This window comes from Actinia tenebrosa, unplaced genomic scaffold, assembly GCF_029948245.1.
Source record: "Actinia tenebrosa isolate PJP-AT-01 unplaced genomic scaffold, QUT_ActTen_1.0 PGA_scaffold3__52_contigs__length_22856419, whole genome shotgun sequence".
In the NCBI taxonomy this organism is placed as follows: Eukaryota; Metazoa; Cnidaria; class Anthozoa; order Actiniaria; family Actiniidae; genus Actinia; species Actinia tenebrosa.
Window position 1 is genome coordinate 17,776,503 of NW_028292580.1, and position 19,478 is coordinate 17,795,980.

General features: G+C 37.1%; 3 protein-coding genes across 3 annotated transcripts; 2 read left to right on the forward strand and 1 right to left on the reverse strand.

Moving 5' to 3' along the window:
* Positions 1-627: 627 nt before the first annotated feature.
* Positions 628-4,684, reverse strand: LOC148908783 (uncharacterized). Its single transcript, XM_089035968.1, has 2 exons — positions 4,249-4,684; positions 628-3,185 (listed from the first exon to the last, which is right to left on the reverse strand). Exons 1-2 carry the CDS (start codon positions 4,682-4,684, stop codon positions 628-630), a joined length of 2,994 nt encoding a protein of 997 aa, XP_088892094.1.
* Positions 4,685-5,403: 719 nt separating this feature from the next.
* On the forward strand, positions 5,404-6,866 carry LOC148908784 (uncharacterized). Its single transcript, XM_089035490.1, has 3 exons — positions 5,404-5,537; positions 6,055-6,164; positions 6,254-6,866. The coding sequence occupies exons 2-3, from the start codon at positions 6,135-6,137 to the stop codon at positions 6,632-6,634; spliced, it is 411 nt and encodes a 136-aa protein (XP_088891616.1). The 5' UTR covers positions 5,404-5,537; positions 6,055-6,134; the 3' UTR covers positions 6,635-6,866.
* Positions 6,867-14,530: 7,664 nt separating this feature from the next.
* Positions 14,531-18,426, forward strand: LOC116301600 (uncharacterized). The gene is made up of 5 exons (XM_031710685.1): positions 14,531-14,611; positions 16,114-16,173; positions 16,344-16,455; positions 17,054-17,359; positions 18,032-18,426. The coding sequence occupies exons 1-5, from the start codon at positions 14,578-14,580 to the stop codon at positions 18,249-18,251; spliced, it is 732 nt and encodes a 243-aa protein (XP_031566545.1). The 5' UTR covers positions 14,531-14,577; the 3' UTR covers positions 18,252-18,426.
* The last annotated feature ends 1,052 nt before the right edge of the window (positions 18,427-19,478 follow it).

The following is a 19,478-nucleotide window of genomic DNA, read 5'->3' on the forward strand; positions in this document are numbered from 1 at the left end:
TTACGAGGGGGGAGTGCATGCAGGTCCATCTCAGTCATATGTGTCAATTTTTTCTCCTAACGCATGACATCAATGTTGCGACCACATTAATTCAATCATTGTTTTGCTTTGATGTCATGAAAGTGAGGTTATATGCGTTGATACACACAGGAAAAAACGCGGACGATGTATTTTTAATATGCGTAAGTCGTACATGCGTTTTTTCCAGTGACAATAAGAAAACTCATTAACCCATTAACCTCAGCTGCATTTCAAACCGCTAACATCTGTAATATTATTTGAAGCATCAATTTTGTTTAGTCTAAACATATGAATTCATCTTTTTTATTGGCAATATATGCAATTTCATTCATAATTATTTTAATTCATCTAATTTTAAACTCATCAAAGAATTCATTCAATTTTCATTTTGACTATCTAGTTACTGATGCACAGTTCAAACAGTTTATTTTTGATAGCTTTGAATATTTTTCCTGGATGATACTTTACTGTCATCTCCATCATCCGTACAATTTACGTTGTAAAGGACAAACAATTAATACTCTTTCTTTGTCAATAACATCGTAAGCAGCAACAAACTGGCTGTGTATCCTTTGTATGGGAATGAATGTAGAGGGCCCTTCCATTTCAAAACAAGTTTCTGCACCAAATTTCATGTGGTCTGCCAATCCTGTGTCTTTCTGGATGTCGCTGATACCATCGAACCTTTGCCATACACAATGATTCCTGCTTGCCATCAATTATAATGGTTTGTTTAAGAAAGAAATCGACAACACCGGGGCGCAAGTCAAATGAATCGGTCTCAATACTGCCACTATATTGGCCACACCAACAACTTGCAAGAATGAAGGAAGAACGTTCCAGTCTAGAGTCAGAGGACCCTAGCTTTGTCCCCGAATATCCAATGGTACTAATTCTCTCAAACGTATCGGTAACACATTCAATGACCGAGTGTTGAGGTAAAATTGTTTCATAAGCTTTAAAGAGATATTCTGTATAGTCATCATCAAGAACATCAATGGATCGAGGTGAAAAACATGAGTATGCATTCATATTGCTCCACTCTAAGCAACGTAGTACTTGACCAACTGAAAGATTAAGTGTTGATGGTATTGATGGGATGCTTTCGCCAAGTGTTCCTACTTGTTGTGCCTCCTGAAGAAGTTGAAATACTGGTTGGAAAGTTTCTCGAAATCTCTCTGGTAAAGGGATATCTCTTAGTTCATGCTTTTGGAGAAATTTTCTCATGATTTGTATTTCAACAGATCTATTGTTAGTTCGAAACGCTCCTAAAATCCCATTGAAACGTTCGAAGCTGAAAAGCCAAAATGAATATACAGGCCCGTAATCTAAAATACATTGTTTGAGATGCAGGTGTAGATGCATGTTTGGCGTAACACGTTCCTTTCCATATCTTTTTTCAAACGATTTACAAAATTCCACTAGGTAATCATGTCCTTCTTGTAGCTCTTCAGTTGTAATAAGTGGAGAGCAAAGGTGAAAGCAGGACAATACGAATAACCTCCACAGCTCCAAATCATCTGTTGGAACGATATTCCAAATGCAGAATACAGAATACAAGAGAGTCCATGTTTTCCACTGATCAGCAGTAAATCCTCCAAACGATGTTGATATCTTTTTCGGGAGACGCCCAATAAATGATGGTGCTTTGACGTCATCTACCTTTTCCTGGATTTTATTCAAATTTTCTTTAGAAATAATTGGCGTTTCAGCATTTAGCCATACATTTTTCATTAAATGTTTTGCTGTCCCTAAAAACAAATTGTGCATAGGATCAACAACATGGTAACGAGTACAATCGAAGTAAGGCAACTGTAAGAGTTCAGAATATCTTGTTCCAGTGGAAGTTTCAATTTGGTTTCGTTCATCAGCGGTTGTTGCATTGAGTATTTTCTGAGCCTCTCTTCGGTGCTCTTCATTTGTCCTTGGTGTATCGTCATCTTCGAAACCTGAAAAATCCATGCTACTAAAATCTCCGAGAAAAAATCTTGTGCACTTTGAGCACCCTCGGTGAGCAGTACATCCTAAGAAACCGCAAACTTTTCTTAGTGCAGGAATGTCACAAGCAATACAAAGGAGGGCAGCTCGAAAACATCTTGCTGTTCTACTCCCATGAGGCCGAACTTGGATGCCTTCGTGCCACAATAAGTTCAATTCGGCTACAAGTGGTTGTAAGTACGTATTGATATTCAATTTGGGCTCGTGTGGACCAGGTATTACCCCAACTATTATTACGTTTTCCTCTTTGTACCTTTCTTTTCTCGGAAGATTTAGGAGGACCATATATATGACTCCAACGCTATAGACACTGTGCTTAAAAGGCTGAAACCAGTCAACATTCAGCATAAAAGCATAATTATTAGGCTGGGCAAGGAAAGGAGTGCCGTTAAAATATTGCCAATCTTTCCACACTTGGCCATCGTAAATATCAACTAAAATATCGTCCGGTACATTCCGATTTCTCCAAATCTCACATTTTTGTACAAAGTCTGGTCGCTTAATAAAGTGAGTTAGAGTGTCTCTGATGCTTTTATAACAATAAACTTTATGTGGGTACAATTTCGTCTGTCCATTTTTCAAACGAATTTCCTTAAGCAATTCCGCTCCACAAGGTGTGCGGCGAAACAATTGACGGTGATTCGGAAAAGCAATGTGAGAACATGGTTTAGCAATGACACGCCCGAATCTTGTTGTTATGCAGTCTTGAAAACGGTATAGGGTGTCGCATTTCGGACAAACAACATACTTTGAATGCTTATCTTTAAAAGAAAGATAATTTTTCAAGAGTTTGAAGGAGCTCGGGAAAACCAATACTGCGGTTGGGAAAATGATTGGCGAAAGCTCACACAAAACCTGAAAAATCGCTTTAAAAAAGGCGAGGAGAATATCAATGCCTCGGTCTGGTACAGAAAAGTATGCAGACCAAAAGCACACAAACAAGGCAATCCAGTTAATAAGGGTCACTCGGGAACTTGCTTCGACGGCAACGCTTATTTCTGCACTAGATTGTTCAAAATCTCTTTCTACGTCTTCGATATCAATATCCCAAGTTTCAACCAATCTCCTTCTTTCATTTCCTCTTATCTCTTCATGGTCAGATTCACTGTCCAACTTGTCATCCCAAAACACTTGATCTTTTTCCTCAAAGTCATTTATTCCGTCTCCTTTAAACATAAGCAAATACGATGTATTTTATTCATTCGGCATTGTATAACTGCAACATAGTATAAGATAAAGTCTGAAACCATTATAATACTAGAAAAAAAAATGTCAGTAAAAAAAAAACCTCATGGGCTAAGGGACCGGTCATTATTTAAGTTGGGGGGGGGGGGGGGAGAAAAAATTGGGGGGGGGGGGGGGGGGGGGGGGGGCCTGAAATTTTTGCTAGTGAAAGTCTTGAAATTTAAAAATGACTTTTAGGGAAAACTTTTAAATTTTTTACTACAATCCATGGGGGGTTTTCGATAAACTTGGATGCCTTCAAAGGGGGGGCCTTGAAATTTTTTTGCGTCACTGACAATTTCTCCTCCACCCCACCCCCCCCCCCACCCCCCCACCTCCAACTTAAATAATGACCGGTCCCTAAATGTATAATTTCGACCCAAATTTTGCTCTGAAAATAAATGATTTCCATTGAAAATAAAATATAAATTTCTAAGTCAGCAAAACAACAATTTATAATTCGTGAAAGAAAAATGATAAATCGAAAATAAAAAACCCAAGAGACATATTAAATAAATTACTTATAATTGTATTTCTCTAACTTGACAAACATGTTTTGCCGGATACCATGCTATCTCAGGATGACCACAGTCATGAATTGATTTGGAGACAAAAATGTACAGCAATATCCATTTGAACATAGTAAATTCTTTTTAGCGTTTTAAATGAGTTATCTCTAGCTATGATTTTATAAACTCTTTGAATGAACCTTTCTGAATGAACACTGAGGTTTTAATGGCTACCATAAGCCGATTACTTAATGATGCACCCTTCTTAAAAGTAACGGTGAAAACGAGGCTAAGATAGAAATAGAAAAGAATCATTTGTACCTCTAACTTAATCTCGCTTCAATAACACTAATGCTTGGTAGTAAATCCAATAGGGGAGCTAGATCATGTGCAAATCAGCCGCTTGTTAAAGATTCAGTCTTTTATCTATGCAGTTTGACTTTAACATTTAAAGATTATATAATCTAATCATCAAATAAACGTATAACATCAATACCTTTTTGTGAAGTAGCTGGTAAGAATTCGTCACTTGATGGTTGGTTTGTATTTGGCACATCAGAGGAGTCTTGATCAGTTTGGTCCAAAACGTTTATCTCGCTGTAGTCATTAGAAGAAGTGTCGTTCTGGCCGTCAATCTCGTGAGTGAAAATACTATCATTTGAGTCTTCGTCGTCATTCCGCTGTAATTGCCATTGATTTGTTAAAGGATCATAAAATTCTTCTTTGTGACGGCAAAATACTCTGTAATGTAAATCTTCGTTACAATGAAAGCAATGATAACGCTTTGACATCGCAGAAGACATTTTGTTTTCCAGAACTATATAATTAAAAAGACGGTGTGTATCATTGGGACAATTACTCAAAATCCAAGCATTTTGAATGGCTAACAGCCATATTCCAGCGTAATAAAGTTCCACGTCCATCAACCACATGCCACTGGACAAAAGCACGCCGGATCTTTATTACCGCGCCCTTTTCCTTAGAGCTGTCACTGTTGGCGGCAGATAATGGTACGATGGTTTTAGAGCTAGAAGCTAATCAAGTTTATTGCAATGATATTTCGTGAATCTAGGCTTTAGGAAAAATTTCATAACTTTATAAAATGGAGCAAATAGCTTTAAGATAATAGATATATTACTTAACATGAATCCTGGATACAACTTCAGCATTTTTATAAGACAGTTATTCCTTTTTTTATTATTAGACTTCATTATATGAACGTACATGTCATCACAAGTCACGTGATACGCCGTGATAGATAGGGGGTAGATCTGTTCGGTGGATGTGCTTATTCGTTCATTCGCCTTTTGGTCACAAACAGGTAACAAACTCTGTCGGTCATCTAGTTTCCCGCACATTCTATATCTTTGCTTATAAATTGCGTTCATTCGTCGCGATCAAAAAATGGGAAGAACATCTACACCTTTACCAGGACGCCCAATGCCAATCCATTCTGTTACTGCAACTACCAGTACAAGCAGTACGAGTAGACATACTGAAAATGGCGCCAATTCTCAAAGGCTTAATATACTTATTCCCTCTGTCCCTGGTGGTAACGAGGATGTGCTAAGAGAACACAGAAATCGCCTATTGCAAGCAACAAGCGAGAATGAGAACGTTGACCCCGACAGCGAAAAAGAAGAAATTTCTTCAAATTTCGAAACGATTGTAAAACAGTTTAAAGAACTGCAAGAACAAAACCGCCAAATACTAGCGGCCTTAAAAGAAAGCCAGCAGGACAAAGACAACAGCAAGACCAAGATTACTGTCTCAAAGGCTGTTGCAGTAAGTAAAGTGGCAATATTTAAAAAAGCAAGCTATTTTTATTGATAATTTTACTGGGAATTCTTGGCGCGAAGAGTAGTTGGTATAATTATGCAGCGGTATAATTTATGCAATGCTAAAATTGGCGGGAAACCCGCCATGGTAGTGGTTAATGCTACCAAACTTTACTATTGATTTCCAATAACAAGACACTGAATGATAATGATAATTTCCTTTTTTGTAAAGGAATTGATTTGATTTCGATTTTTTCCCCAATATTATACAATCACAGCCATAAAAATAATGAAAACATTATTACTATGTCTAAGAATAACTTAAGGTACATCTTATGATTTTAATGAATTATATTATGTTTGAAATAAAATAACATGGAAAAAAAAAAAAAAAAAAAAAAAAAAACGAAACAAAACAAAGCAAAAACAAATGGATGCTAAAGGAGTAATTGTCGGCCAAATGCCAAAATTTCTAACAAATTTTGTCTCAAGTTTTAATATATGGGTACTTGATATAATTTCAGCTGCCCTTAAAAGTCACTTTCTGACGAGAAGAAAGAGAAACAAAAGAGAGCGTTCAGGGGCCCTTGGAAGGCATCAAAAGATGCAGCGGAAAACACAAAGAAAACAAAATGTGAGTAAACTGAATTTGCAACGATTATGACTTTGTTTAATAAGAAACTTTGACTGACGGTGTTTTTTTTTTTTTCTTTTTTCTTTTAGCTCCTAAAATCCAGATCCAAGGCAGCGGACTTGTCAACCTCGCTATCACCAGGGGACAAAGAGAAAGTCAAGGCAATTATGAAACTGGAGTATATGTCATCAGAGGAGTCGATGTCAGAGGCGGATGACCAGGCTGATGACGATACAGCGGACAGTGGCTCTGATAACGAAGGGGGCCCTACTAAGCAGAGTAAAGTTTTAATAAAACACCCTCTGCCATGGAGAAGCCCCCTAGCTAATCAGTTCATGGAAAGCATGGACCGAAAGGCAAAAAGGAGGCTGTCAGAGCGCAGTCTCACCATGCTTTTGAAGCGGAAAATCGGGGAGCCGTCAAGACGCCCAAGGCCATCTGGAGGTCCCGAATGGGCATTGAGAGCCTAAAGGTTTTTATCAAATCAAGGGCACTGGGACACCGAACGTGGTTGGGGTTTCTACGAGTTTTATGAATTAAATCTTGTGTCACTGTTCCTCCGTTCCTTTGGCCTGATTTCTAGGGTTTTCGTTCTTCTTTCGATTACTTGAACGTTATACTCGTTTACTTGAAGAAATCCAAAGGTCAAACGGTATAGCAGCGGCTATCTAAGCCTATTGACCTTTGGATTTCTTAAAGTAAACAAGTATAATGTTCAAATAATCGAAAGAAGAAGGAAAACCCTAGAAATCAGGCCAAAGGAACGGAGGAACAGTGACACAAGATTTAATTCATAAAACTCGTAGAAACCCAACCACGTTCGGTGTCCTTAATTAAGTTTTTGCAGTTATAAATGAAGTGTACTACTACAGAATATCTAAAAAGAATCGTACATAAGCCACAGATCGATTGACAACTAAATATATTATGATCTCCTTTCACAAATTCTGTCACAAGATGAAACAAACACCTATAATTAATTTACAGAACTAGCATTTTCAATTAGTTGTAGTTAACAAATTGTTCATAGTTAATCAGTCGTCAAGAAAAGGAAATTCACAATAAAAATGTTTCAGTATGATTTATGTCTTTTTTCCTGCTTCTTAGTATAGGTTAGCTATGTTTAAAGTATGAGGTGGTTGTCACGACATATATCGTTTCTATTTTTTTTGGCCTGCCATAAGTGACAATAGCTGAAGACTGATAATATAGTTAAATTTAGCAAATATGATGAGCATAATTCAACTGAGCAAATATGGCTAAGACGCGCTGGTACATCTAAGGCATTAAGGGGGCATTAATCACATATACGGTCAGAGCATATCGCATGGTATATGTAAGGCATTAATCACATATACGACCTGGGCAAAGACAGGGTATACGTAAGGCATTAATCACATATACGGCCTGGGCAAACACAGGTTATATGTAAGGCATAAATCACATATACGACCTTGGAAAATACAGGGTATATGTAAGGCATAAATCACATATACGGCCTGGGCAAACACAGGGTATATGTAAGGCATAAATCACATATACGGCCTGGGAAAATACAGGGTATATGTAAGGCATAAATCACATATACGGCCTGGGGAAACACAGGGTATATGTAAGGCATAAATCACATATACGGCCTGGGCAAAGACAGGGTATATGTAAGGCATAAATCACATATACGGCCTGGGCAAAGACAGGGTATATGTAAGGCATAAATCACATATACGGCCTGGGAAAATACAGGGTATATGTAAGGCATTAATCACATATACGGTCTGGGCAAAGACAGGGTAAATGTAAGGCATTAATCACATATACGGCCTGGGAAAATACAGGGTATATGTAAGGCATGAATCACATATACGGCCTGGGGAAACACAGGGTATACGTAAGACATAAAACACATATACGGGCTGGGCAAATACGTGCACATATCAAATGAGCATTCACATTTACTACCGGGTAAATGTATGGATGATATGATATCTGCTATATATTTGCCGTTTGGGATTTTACTGGGCCATACGGACTTTGCCATCTGTGCCCATGGGATAAATGTGTAGGTACATATCATATACAGTCATTGGGCAAATATTGTTTACTATTAGTCAAATATGATATTTGCCCATATATTTGTCTATATGTTTGCCTACATGACAAATCCATTTTTTCGTCGAGTGTTAGTCCTTCGTCAGAGTAAGAGAAAAGAAAAGATGGAAAGGGGTGAATACATACTAAGTTGGAAAATAAAGCGACCAATGAGAAATAAGCATATGAAGAAATAAAAGAGTCAAAGACCAGTGAGACGTTTTTAATTCGCTTCATCGTTATGTCAGATAGATTTGAATTATTGTTCAGTAAAGGTCAATATTTGTTTACGGAAGCAGTTCCGCAAAGTGCTTCTTAATTAAGATGTGTTTTGATCTCCTGTGATTAGACAGTCCTTAAATCGAAGTTTTTTTCTATTATTTTTCTATCGTTTTTAGCTCGTGAAGAGCTACTGGGGTGACTAGATTTCGCATTTTTCGGATAATGCTTCCGGGCCAATCGTTTTGGGTAAAAATGGAATCCATTGCATTAGCCAAGTGACGTCACTGGAAGAATCCACGCATGTTGTTTGCAGAGGAAGCCATTTTGGATTTTTGATCACTTCATAATCACATGTAATCAGCAGCATATTTTGAGTATTCTTAGTTTACTCTGTGCTCTTTTTATTGGACCTTGAAATATGAGATTGGCGTTTTTATCATTACGTTGGAAGAAGAATCCGAAAACAGCTTGGTTTGTCATATATTGGATGGCGATTATACTCGGTCCAGATAATCTCAATCGTAGAAAAATTTCGTAGCCAGAAATCGGAAAAGAAAAGATTGTAGCCAATCAGAAGCCAATAATTTAATTGATAAAGACAACAGTTTGTTTGCACAAAACATAACTCCGACTATCGCCTTACGCGGGTCACAATACCCTCAATGAAATGAGTCATTAAGTGTCATTTGTTATCATCTTAGTTCATTGGTATTCAAAAAGCTGTGGTGTTACTTCACCAACTCGCTTTATGGATAACAACTAATCCTACATCCTTAAAGTTTGTCAGTGTAATCCCAAGGGCGAACACAGTATTTGTTCTAGTGCCTTTTGCAAGCGTTCAGTCAAATGCTGAAGTTCGATAATCCGACACAATTTGAAACTTTTCTATAGGGACCACAGAACACCGTGTTTAACTACATTGCAATGTACGCTTTTTAGCATAGCTATCTACAAGGTCATCTAAAAATGTCTAATTCCCCCAGAGATTAGATGTGTTACAGTGTAAAAAAATGAAAAATTGTCATTGCCTTTATCCTATACACTGCTCCACTAAAAATTAAATATATTGTTTTAATGAACTATAAGATTTCCCCCTCTGTATCGCTTAATATAATGCAAAGAGAGTGAAAGTAGCACACAAAAAAATTCTTATAATATTTTTGATCCTAGAAAGAACATTCGACGTTCAAACAGAGCGATATCTTTCCCACTATTTATCTTAGCTTTTGTTTAACTCTGTACTTACCGTTCAAATTCGAGACAAAAAAGCTTTGCGTACAGCAATGAGGAAGAAACCAAATGCCTTTGTGATAAACACTAGAGAAAAATGTTTGCGCATGCGTGCCTTTCAGTTTGTTTTCCAAGAATTTAAGATATTTAGTTTGTATAAAAATAAATGTTCGTTTTCCCCGAGTATGCAATAAGTTTCGCGAGTATACTTTCATGAGACCAAGGTACTGTATTGATATAGGCAATAGTTTCAACAACTGGCTCTAAGTTTTGGCATTTTGTAAATACATTTGTCAGGATGAATGTTAGGAAGTCAAATTTACATTTGTTTACAAGACTCAAAGACATGAGAATTGTTCAGTAAAGGTCAACATTGGCATAGTGAAGATATATTCGTTTACGGAAGACGTTCCGCAAAGTGCTTCTTAATTAAGATGTGTTTTAATCTCCCGTGATTAGACAGTCTTTTAATCGAAGTTTGGTATCACTTCAAAGTTAGTTGGGCCTCATAGTGGGAATAGTGGGAAAGATATCGGTCTGTTTGTCGATTGAATATTGAGAGCAATAAATTGTATTTCTTTGCGCTTAGCGACACACGCGTCGGCACGATCTATATAATACTTATGAACAAGCCCACATAACTTCAAAGTTCTAAAAAAAGTTACATTTATGTCCAGATTTAGGACATTTAGAATAAAAAACACCGGTAGATCCGACCTAAAAGATAAATTGCTTGATTATTGTTCATACCTAGTACTCAGTGAATTTTGGCTTCTATAGTTTTGCTCGTTGTATACTTGTGTTGTTTTGGCGTTGCTTGATCTTTCGGCAGCGTTCGACACGGTTAATCAGAAGATCTAGTTAGAAAGGATATCTTCAAAGTTTGGTGTGACTGGCATGGCCTTGAAATGGTTTGAATCTTACTTGGCTGATAGGAGCTTTCGTGTTGCTGTTCAGGGTGGTGTATCATCCTGTCGCTCTGTGCATTGTGGTGTGCCGCAGGTTCTATCTTGGGTCCCATTTTGTTTCTGATGTACATGTCACCTATTGGGGACATTTTGAGAGAACATGATGTTGATTTTCACTTGTATGCTGATTATACTCAGTTGTACATCACATTTGAAACATCCTCTTCTGCCGAAATGGAATCTGCCAAATTCAGAATAGAGCCTTGTGTAAGCGAAATTGATAATTGGATGACTAGAAACAAGCTCAAATTGAACACTGACAAAACAGAGATTGCTGTACTGTCGGCTGCTCATCGTCCCAGGCCACCTATATTGATTCTAACAAATGCTGTGATCATAATATTTTTTCTTCATCATCAGTTCGTGATATAGGAGTCATCTTTGATGACAAAATGTCTCTTGAAGACCAGAACACCTCCATTTGCAAATCATGTTTCTTCCACATTAGAAACATTTGGAAAATCCGTAAATATATTTCTTTTGAAGCCTGTGAAACTCTAGTTCATGCATTCATTTCCTCTAGATTAGACTTCTGTAATTCTTTGATGTATGGGTTGCCAAAACACTTAATTCAAAAACTTCAGCAGGTTCAAAATGCAGCAGCACGTTTAGTATCCTGCGGTCACAAATACGATCATATAACGCCCATTCTCTATCACTTAACGTCCTTTTTTTACGAGGGTAGCACTTCATAGCCAGTGGCTAACAAACCTGTGGTCCTCATTCCATGATCGAATTGGAATTTAGGAGTTCATTTTTGCGGAGGGAGGAAAGCCGGAGAACCCGGAAAACCCTCGAAGCACAGGAGAGAACCAACAAGCAACTAACCAACAAACAACTACACTAGCTGCCTGTTGAACAACGAATTGACTACAAGATACTTTTATTAACTTTCAAGGCTATGAATGGTTGTGCTCCCTCATATCTTAATAAACTGGTAAAACCGTATGTGCCAGCTCGTAAATTGAGATCGCAATCATCCAATCTTTTAACCAAAGGTTCTTTCAAACTTAAATCCTATGGTAAAAGAGCATTCTCAAATGCTGCGCCTGAACTACGGAATAATGCACATATGAGGTCATGCAGAGATATTTTGTGTTTTAAGCGTGATCTTAAAACCTTACTTTTTAAGAAGGCTTACTCTTGATACATATTTTTATTTAAAGTTTTTTATAACTTTTATTTGCATATATTGGTGGTTTGAATGTTTAGGTTAATTTGAAGAGGTATGTAATACAGGAAAGTACAAGTAGATCTACAAGTCAAAACAATCTCGGTTACTAAAGTAAACATGCTAGACTTGCAGAGTCATATACAAAAAGCATTATTCATGTAAACAAATCATTCCTAAAATTATATTGCATAACATTATAATGAAATGTAGTGAATGACGTAAATATAATCTCTATTCTCTTGAACATTCCTGCTGTCATAATACACAAATAATAATATCAAAACAAATTTCAGAACTGAACACCAAGAAAATATATTAAGGATATAGTTATGTCTGCCTCGAACAGGTTTCGTCGCATGCCGAACGCAAACAACCCAAATTTCTCTGAATTCGAGAGTTTCGCATAAGGCGCTCATTGAAAAACCCAAGCTGAATCTTACATATGATTTAGCCTGTCAGTCGAAAGTATCAAGGATTATGTTTGATTTTTACAGACATTGCCTCTTAATCAAAGTCATAACAACATAATACGCAATAGCCCTCCTTTAACCACCATTGTTTTAATTATCTGCCTGACAACAACAGTATGTAGTTATAAATTTCAGTATAGGAATAAAACGTGCCCAAAATTAATATAAAGTGGTTTGCGTCGCGAATAGAATGTATAACTGAATTGCTGAGGAGTTTGAAAAAGAACTTGGAACCTTATAAAACAATTAAGAAAAACGTTAAAATATGCAATCTGTTTAAACAGTGAAGATGAAGTTAGGATGCAAAATAAGCGATAGGGGATAAAGATCCAAAAATCATCTTTTGGGAGAAAAATGTTAATTCCGTTTTTGAGATATGTCGTGATGTTGCGCTCAAAAACGAAGATAAAGACTTGCAACAATACACGCAATATACTGAAATTTATTAAAAGATCTCCAGAATAATAGCAACCATTTTAACAATGAAGCGTGAAGCGTTATATAAAAAGAATATAAATATAATATGAAATAATATAAAAGTAATATAAAAGTAATATAAAATAATATAAAAAGGAGAAATGCCTGTTTCAACGATAAAATGGCCGCCATGTCTTTAAAATAAGTGTCTTTTAGATATCACATGAAAATGGTTCTTGCGACTTAGAGATTAGCCTGCGTGCCTCCGAACGTTTACTCGTTACAACAGAAAATTCCGGATGCAGCGCAGGCTGCTCAAAGATACGCTCGACCGAAGTTAAGTGTTTTATGTATGTGCAAAGAAATATTGGTCAAAATAGTTTAATTATTAAACTAGTTCATGAAGATGCTGTTTTGATGAGATAAATGATAATTATACTGAATTAGATTAATTTGCCATCCTTTCTCACCTAAAATTGCTCTTTTAAACAAGAGAGTAAAGATTAATTGGAATTAATAAGCAACATCATTAAGATTGATTTGATGGATTAGGAGATTTTTCCTATATCCAAGACAGGCTCGTACTCAGTCGTCATTTGCTTTTTGGCGCGCGGTGGCTTTTGGGAAGGAGAGAGAAAAAGTTCTCTTCCGTCCTTCCCCAGATGCACCGGGAACTCACTAAATCCTTCCCATCAACCACAGCGTGAGATCAATAACACAAGAGAAGCGACTGGGTACGAGTCTGTATCCAAGAAAAAGGAAAAAGTTTAGCTCGTGGTCCTTTCGGAAAACGCGTAATGATGGCTGTTGAACACAGCCAAAATGTTAAAAACATAGTAAAGTCACAGCCAAAAAAATATACATGCGTTTAAATCTATCACGCAGTATTTGAATTGAAGGCATTTTAGTGCGAAAAAGGTATTTATACTTCACTTAAACGAAGTAATGAGTTACACTGCAGTTATGTATTGGTGACCTCAATTTGTAGGGATGAAAATGCCGGCCTGCGTGCTTAATTTAATTGCTGTTTTAATTATGATTTATAGTTAGGGATTCGCAGCTCTAAAGAAAATTGAATTCCTTAACATTAATGGTCTAAACAATGAACAATTCGGTAGCTTTTTTTTTTTTTTTTTTTTTGTTTGTTTGTTTTTTTTGTTGTTTTTTTTGGTTAAACATCAGCATAATACTAAACGCCTGTCGTACTTGCGTGTGAAAATCTTGTCAATTCCAAGAATTGCCTTCATGGTCTGTATATCATTGTATACACACATGTCATGTTTGTACTGTAAAACAAACACACTCTGGTAGCTACGCCTACGCCTCTACTTCTCCCAACGGTTGACTGGTTATTGCGGTTTCAACTCTAGGTTGAGTATAAGCACGGAAGGGCATTAGTGCTACGGACTAAAGCTTTTCTATTCGATAAGACAATCTTAACGGCTCAAACATTGAATCAAGAAAATATACCTTTTTTTCAGGGTCTAATGTTTGTCCATTTTAGACCACATGTAATTTTCTTAAGAATAAGATTCATTATTTGAGTTGTATTCATCCATATTCATGTGTCTTCGCATGCACATTTATTAAACGAAGAAATGATATTCTAGGGAATGACACAAGGCCTGAAATAGTAGAATGTTACGCCCGAGGTTAAAAGGTCCGTTGTATAAAGTTTTGGTTGTAAATCGAAATAAAATATTAAGCGTATAAAGAGAGAACGTTGTTTGGGCTTCCTGTGTTCTATTAAGTTCAACTGAGGTCAACATCTGCTTATCAGTGCTCGTTACTACTGAAGCCAACTCCCTTGTTATTTCGTAATATCCGAACATTTCCAAGGCAAAATGAAGGTTGTGCTTACTGTATTCCTTCTTCTAGGTAAGAAATATTGACTTTAAAAATATAAAGAATCATATTTTTTGATGATTTAATCGCTGAAAGCAACAGGCGCTGTAAAGCCAACCCAAACAAAAAACATCGCACTACCGCAGGAGGCACGAAATTAAATCATGGCTGTTGAATAGAGCCATTTTAACTTTAGCTCTACAGCTTTTTTCTGTAATCTGCATTTTCATTTTTACCCTATGTGTAAAGGTCTTTTTTCGCTCTCCTTTATGGCTTTTTGACGGTCAGTGCCGTCCTACAGAAGGGAAATAGTAATAACCTTTGTTCCCAGAGGTTAATGCTTATTATGCTCTGAAATCTTAGAAGACGTTAAGCTGTTAAAACATTTGGTTACGGAAGAAATGTCGGTAAAATTTAGTAGTCTTACTTGACCGACGATAAGACCACACTATCAAGAAACGAGTTTTGTTGCCAGGTGATGTAGAGTCGTCTTTTTTTAATTATCATGTCTAATTAGAAATATCCGGTTAAATATTCTGGTCCAGTGTAAACGGATCTACCCTGGGTGCCAGAGGCCGTGTGGAGCCCCACACGGCCTCTGGCACCCAGGGTAGAACTAGAGCCGACATGTCGTTCATTTAACCGACTTGCATGTATAATATATGTATTGGTTATATTTCTTTTATTAAGACTTGGAATCTACAAGGATTTATTTTTAAAAAATCAGTCGATATATTAATTTAACCCAGTTGGTGTTTGTGTCAAAAGCCGGAGATTGAAAGTATAACGTCCATAGTCAAGGGCCTTGACATCTGTTTATTTATCTATCTATCGTCTATCTACCTACCTACCTATCTACCTATCTACCTACCTACCTATCTATTTAAAGTTGACATTTATCACGTAAGATGATATGGTGCGAAAATCTCCACCTAACTTACTATAATTTTCCTCTACCTCTCGGTCGAGGGCTTCGGATCGCGAATTTGGTTACTGCATATTTATATAACCACCATTGTTTTAATTATCTGCCTGACAACAACAGTATGTAATTATAAATTTCAGTATAGGAATAAAACGTGCCCAAAATTAATATAAAGTGGTTTGCATCGCGGTTAAACACATGCTTACCAAGGAGAGATAACTAGCTAAAATCTAGTGTGAGCTGCGTCGGTGTTTCTAATGAAACAGTAATGATAAAAAGGTAAATTATACACCGTGAAAAGATGAAAAATCTTATTGACGTTTCGGACGAAACGTCAGTAAAATTTTGCATCTTTTCACGGTTTATAACTTACCTTTTTATCATCACATGCTTACTAGTTTAACTTTGATTGGCTGAGCTCCCCACCCCTCTCCTCCCCCACGACCACCACCACGCCGACGGCTGTTTCCTCCCCACCCGCCCCACCCAATCCATTCCGCATATTTATAGGGATAAACTAAGGAAAAGGTCGCCAACCACACCTTTTCCAATACCCAGGTTTTCATGTCCTTGGATTTACTGAATAACCCTTACCTACTGTTATTTTTAGATGTGATTTTATTGGCCTGTACAGCGCAGAACTCTACAATTGTCGAGCCTACATCAGAAGGTTTGAACACTAATTTTACTAACACCGTAGTAACTGTCGTCGGGGGTCTCCAAATCAATATGTTATCAGACACCAATTTCACTGGTCATGCACACACACAAACACACGAGAATGAAATTATAAAGATGATGATGTTTAATATTAAAAGTATCTTTATTTTTACTTATCAGTTGAAATTCTAGAGAGCCCATTTGGAAACTGCACCGCAAGACAAATATGGAAAATACATACCACTTGTCACACTCCCCTTATTGTTGGTATGCAGAAGAAGAAAGAAGCCATGTACGTATGTTAGTTAACGGTGACACAGGACGGCTGGTTTTCTTAGTTTCCTCCATCCATCCATCCATCCATCCATCCATCCATCCATCCATCCATCCATCCATCCATCCATCCATCCATCCATCCATCCATCCATCCATCCATCCATCCTTCCTTCCTTCCTTCCTTCCTTCCTTCCTTCCTTCCTTCCTTACATCCATCCATCCATCCATCCTTCCTTCCTTCCTTCCTTCCATCCATCCATCCATCCATCCATCCATCCATCCATCCATCCATCCATCCATCCATCCATCCATCCATCCATCCTCCATCCATCCATCCACCCATCCATCCATCCATCCATTCGTCCGTCTGTCCATCCTTCCGTCCCTCCATCCACCCATCCATCCACTCACCCACCCATCCATCCATCCACCCATCCATTCACCCATCCATTCACTCATCCATTCGTCCGTCCATCCGTCCGTCCATCCATCCATCCATCTATCCATCCATCCATCCCTCACCTCCAACGCCCCCACCTTTTTCAATGAATTACTCATAGTTTTATTCTTGACATCTCTTGATGATTTCTTGGATGTTCCGATGTTCTTTTCAGGCCTTTGGTTGAACAAATGGTGAAATGTAAGTTTAACCTCTACAATAAATCAAAGTGTTTTGAATTACACGACATTCAAGGCTCCTTTGGTGAATTTTTAAATGCAACTTTGGAAGATGTGAGGGAAAGGGCTGGGATGATTCAAAGTCGTCCAGTTTACCAGATTGATAAAGTGAAGGGCGGTGGAACTTGGATTTTGTTTCCCTGTTCCATTTCAAAGGACAAGTACGTGGAAGAATTAAAAAAGTGCAATTCTAAGATGCAGGCAATGTGGAAAAACGACACTGCTGACCCAAGGATCTGTAGGTTAGTCGAGTAAAGAAATAATAATATAATAGCTTTTTATTCATTAATAATACAAACGTCCTTTTACCTTAAAGTACAACATTGACTAATTAGTATATGTAATAGGACTCCATGCTGCCCAATTAAGAAATAATTGGACGAGGAAAATTCCGAGGACTGACTCGTAGGCCGAGTCTAATTTGGCAGTCAGAGGAATTTTTCGAGTCTAATTATTTCTTGATTGGGGAGCATGAAATCCCATTACCTATTAATTATATAGCCGCCTAATTAATCCCATATCAACAAGACCTAATAATTGGACAGTTACCTATATGGGATTGATGAGAAGCTGTATAATTAAACTGAATTATACGTGTAAAAAGTATGCTAAATTATAATTAATTATACAGTTAAAAAATGAAAATTATACAATACTTATCTATCTAAAAAGGTATCTTTTTTTTAAAAAAAAAAACTTTCTTAAAACGCTCGGTTTTTATGGCCGGGAGAATAAATATATATCTCTCAAAACCCTGGGTTTATTGAGTTGGAGAAGATGGAATAGGTGGTGAATGGGCCGATTTATCTTTCCCATAATCTGAAATCTGATTTTTCAGTCATTTCTTTTCAATATTTTCCCGTCTCTTTTTACACAATTTATCTAAAAAGACAACTTTTTTTTTTTCTTACCAGAGAATACTACAACACAAAACAATGCCAAAAGCAGCTATTCGATACAAAATGTAATTACACTGGTGAAACTAAAATTTCCAATGACCTTTTGTTTGGGAGCTACAACCCGTTTTGCCCTGGCGGAGTGGACATCACAAGTGGAACTACCTTTTGTAAACCCTTTGGTACAATTGCCTTGACTACAATACTTTTGCTTGCTATTCTGTTAGGCCAGCAGTGAGAGAAAAAGGACTAGTCATCAGAGGTCCTGCAGCATGAATATCGATTTTTAGTCTTATAATCTTATCATTCCTATAAAATTAGACCATTTACCTAGGTTAGCTGTTAACTGTCTTGTGTTATTCTATTAGTTATTTTTAGAGATAATCTGTGATACTAATGACCTTTTTACTGATACGGCGGCCATCTTGAATTATGTCTCGTAGCAGATAATTTTATCACCGTAGGTACGAAAGATAGTAGACTGACGTTTCATCCGTTAGTCCTTCGTCGGAGTCAATTGACTCTGACTGACTCCGACGAAGGACTAACGTCCGAAACATCAGTCTACTATCTTTCGTACCTACGGTGATAAAATTATCTACTACGACCCATTTGATTCAACTAAAAAACACCGACGCAGTCCAAACTAGTTCCAAAACTAGTCGTCATCTACATCTTGAATTATGGTTGCCCAGGCGGCAAACGTAGAAAATATATAAATCACAGGGTGACGGGGTTATGTTTTTAAATAACTTGAAGTCTTTACTTGGTGTTCTGCATATTGTTCAAACTTCCAGCAAATTGAATAGTCCCACAGTTCCCTGCGCTGTCTTCAAAGGTAGCCGTGCCTTTGCATCGAACGATGATGAACGATGAGTTTGCAATGATAGAAACCCGTTTTTAACATCTTGAACAATTATTCACATGTGTCTATCGTTGCAAACGCGACGTTCGTCTCACTTCGATGCAAAGGCGAGCTACTTTTTAAGATGGCGCAGGGAACTGTGAAGGGAACTATTGCTTTTTAGATGTGATTCTTTGAATACAAAATCTAAGTTCTAAAGTGGAAAACCTTTGAAAAACAATAAACCCAACGCATTTAATCCCCCATTTCACTATTTCTTTTTGTTTTGCAAGTTTTTGGGAGGGGAATTCATTATCAACAAGTTTTTGTAAGTTGTAACTGAAATACGGATTCCTGCGAAATGACCAACTCGACCAGACATTCATCCTAAAACAGTTTTTAATCTCGCGGTAAAAATGCGAAAAACCTTTTCTTTTTTTTTTTTTTTTTTTTTTTTTTTTTTTTTTTTTCTTTTTCTTTTTTTCCTTCAAATAAAACCCAAAGTATTTAATCCCCCATATTAAATTATTTTAAAAATTTAATTTTTGAAGAAGGCAGTCGGGTAATCCGTAAAGTAATGAATTGCAATAGTCCAGGCGACTGGTTACAAATGCATGAATA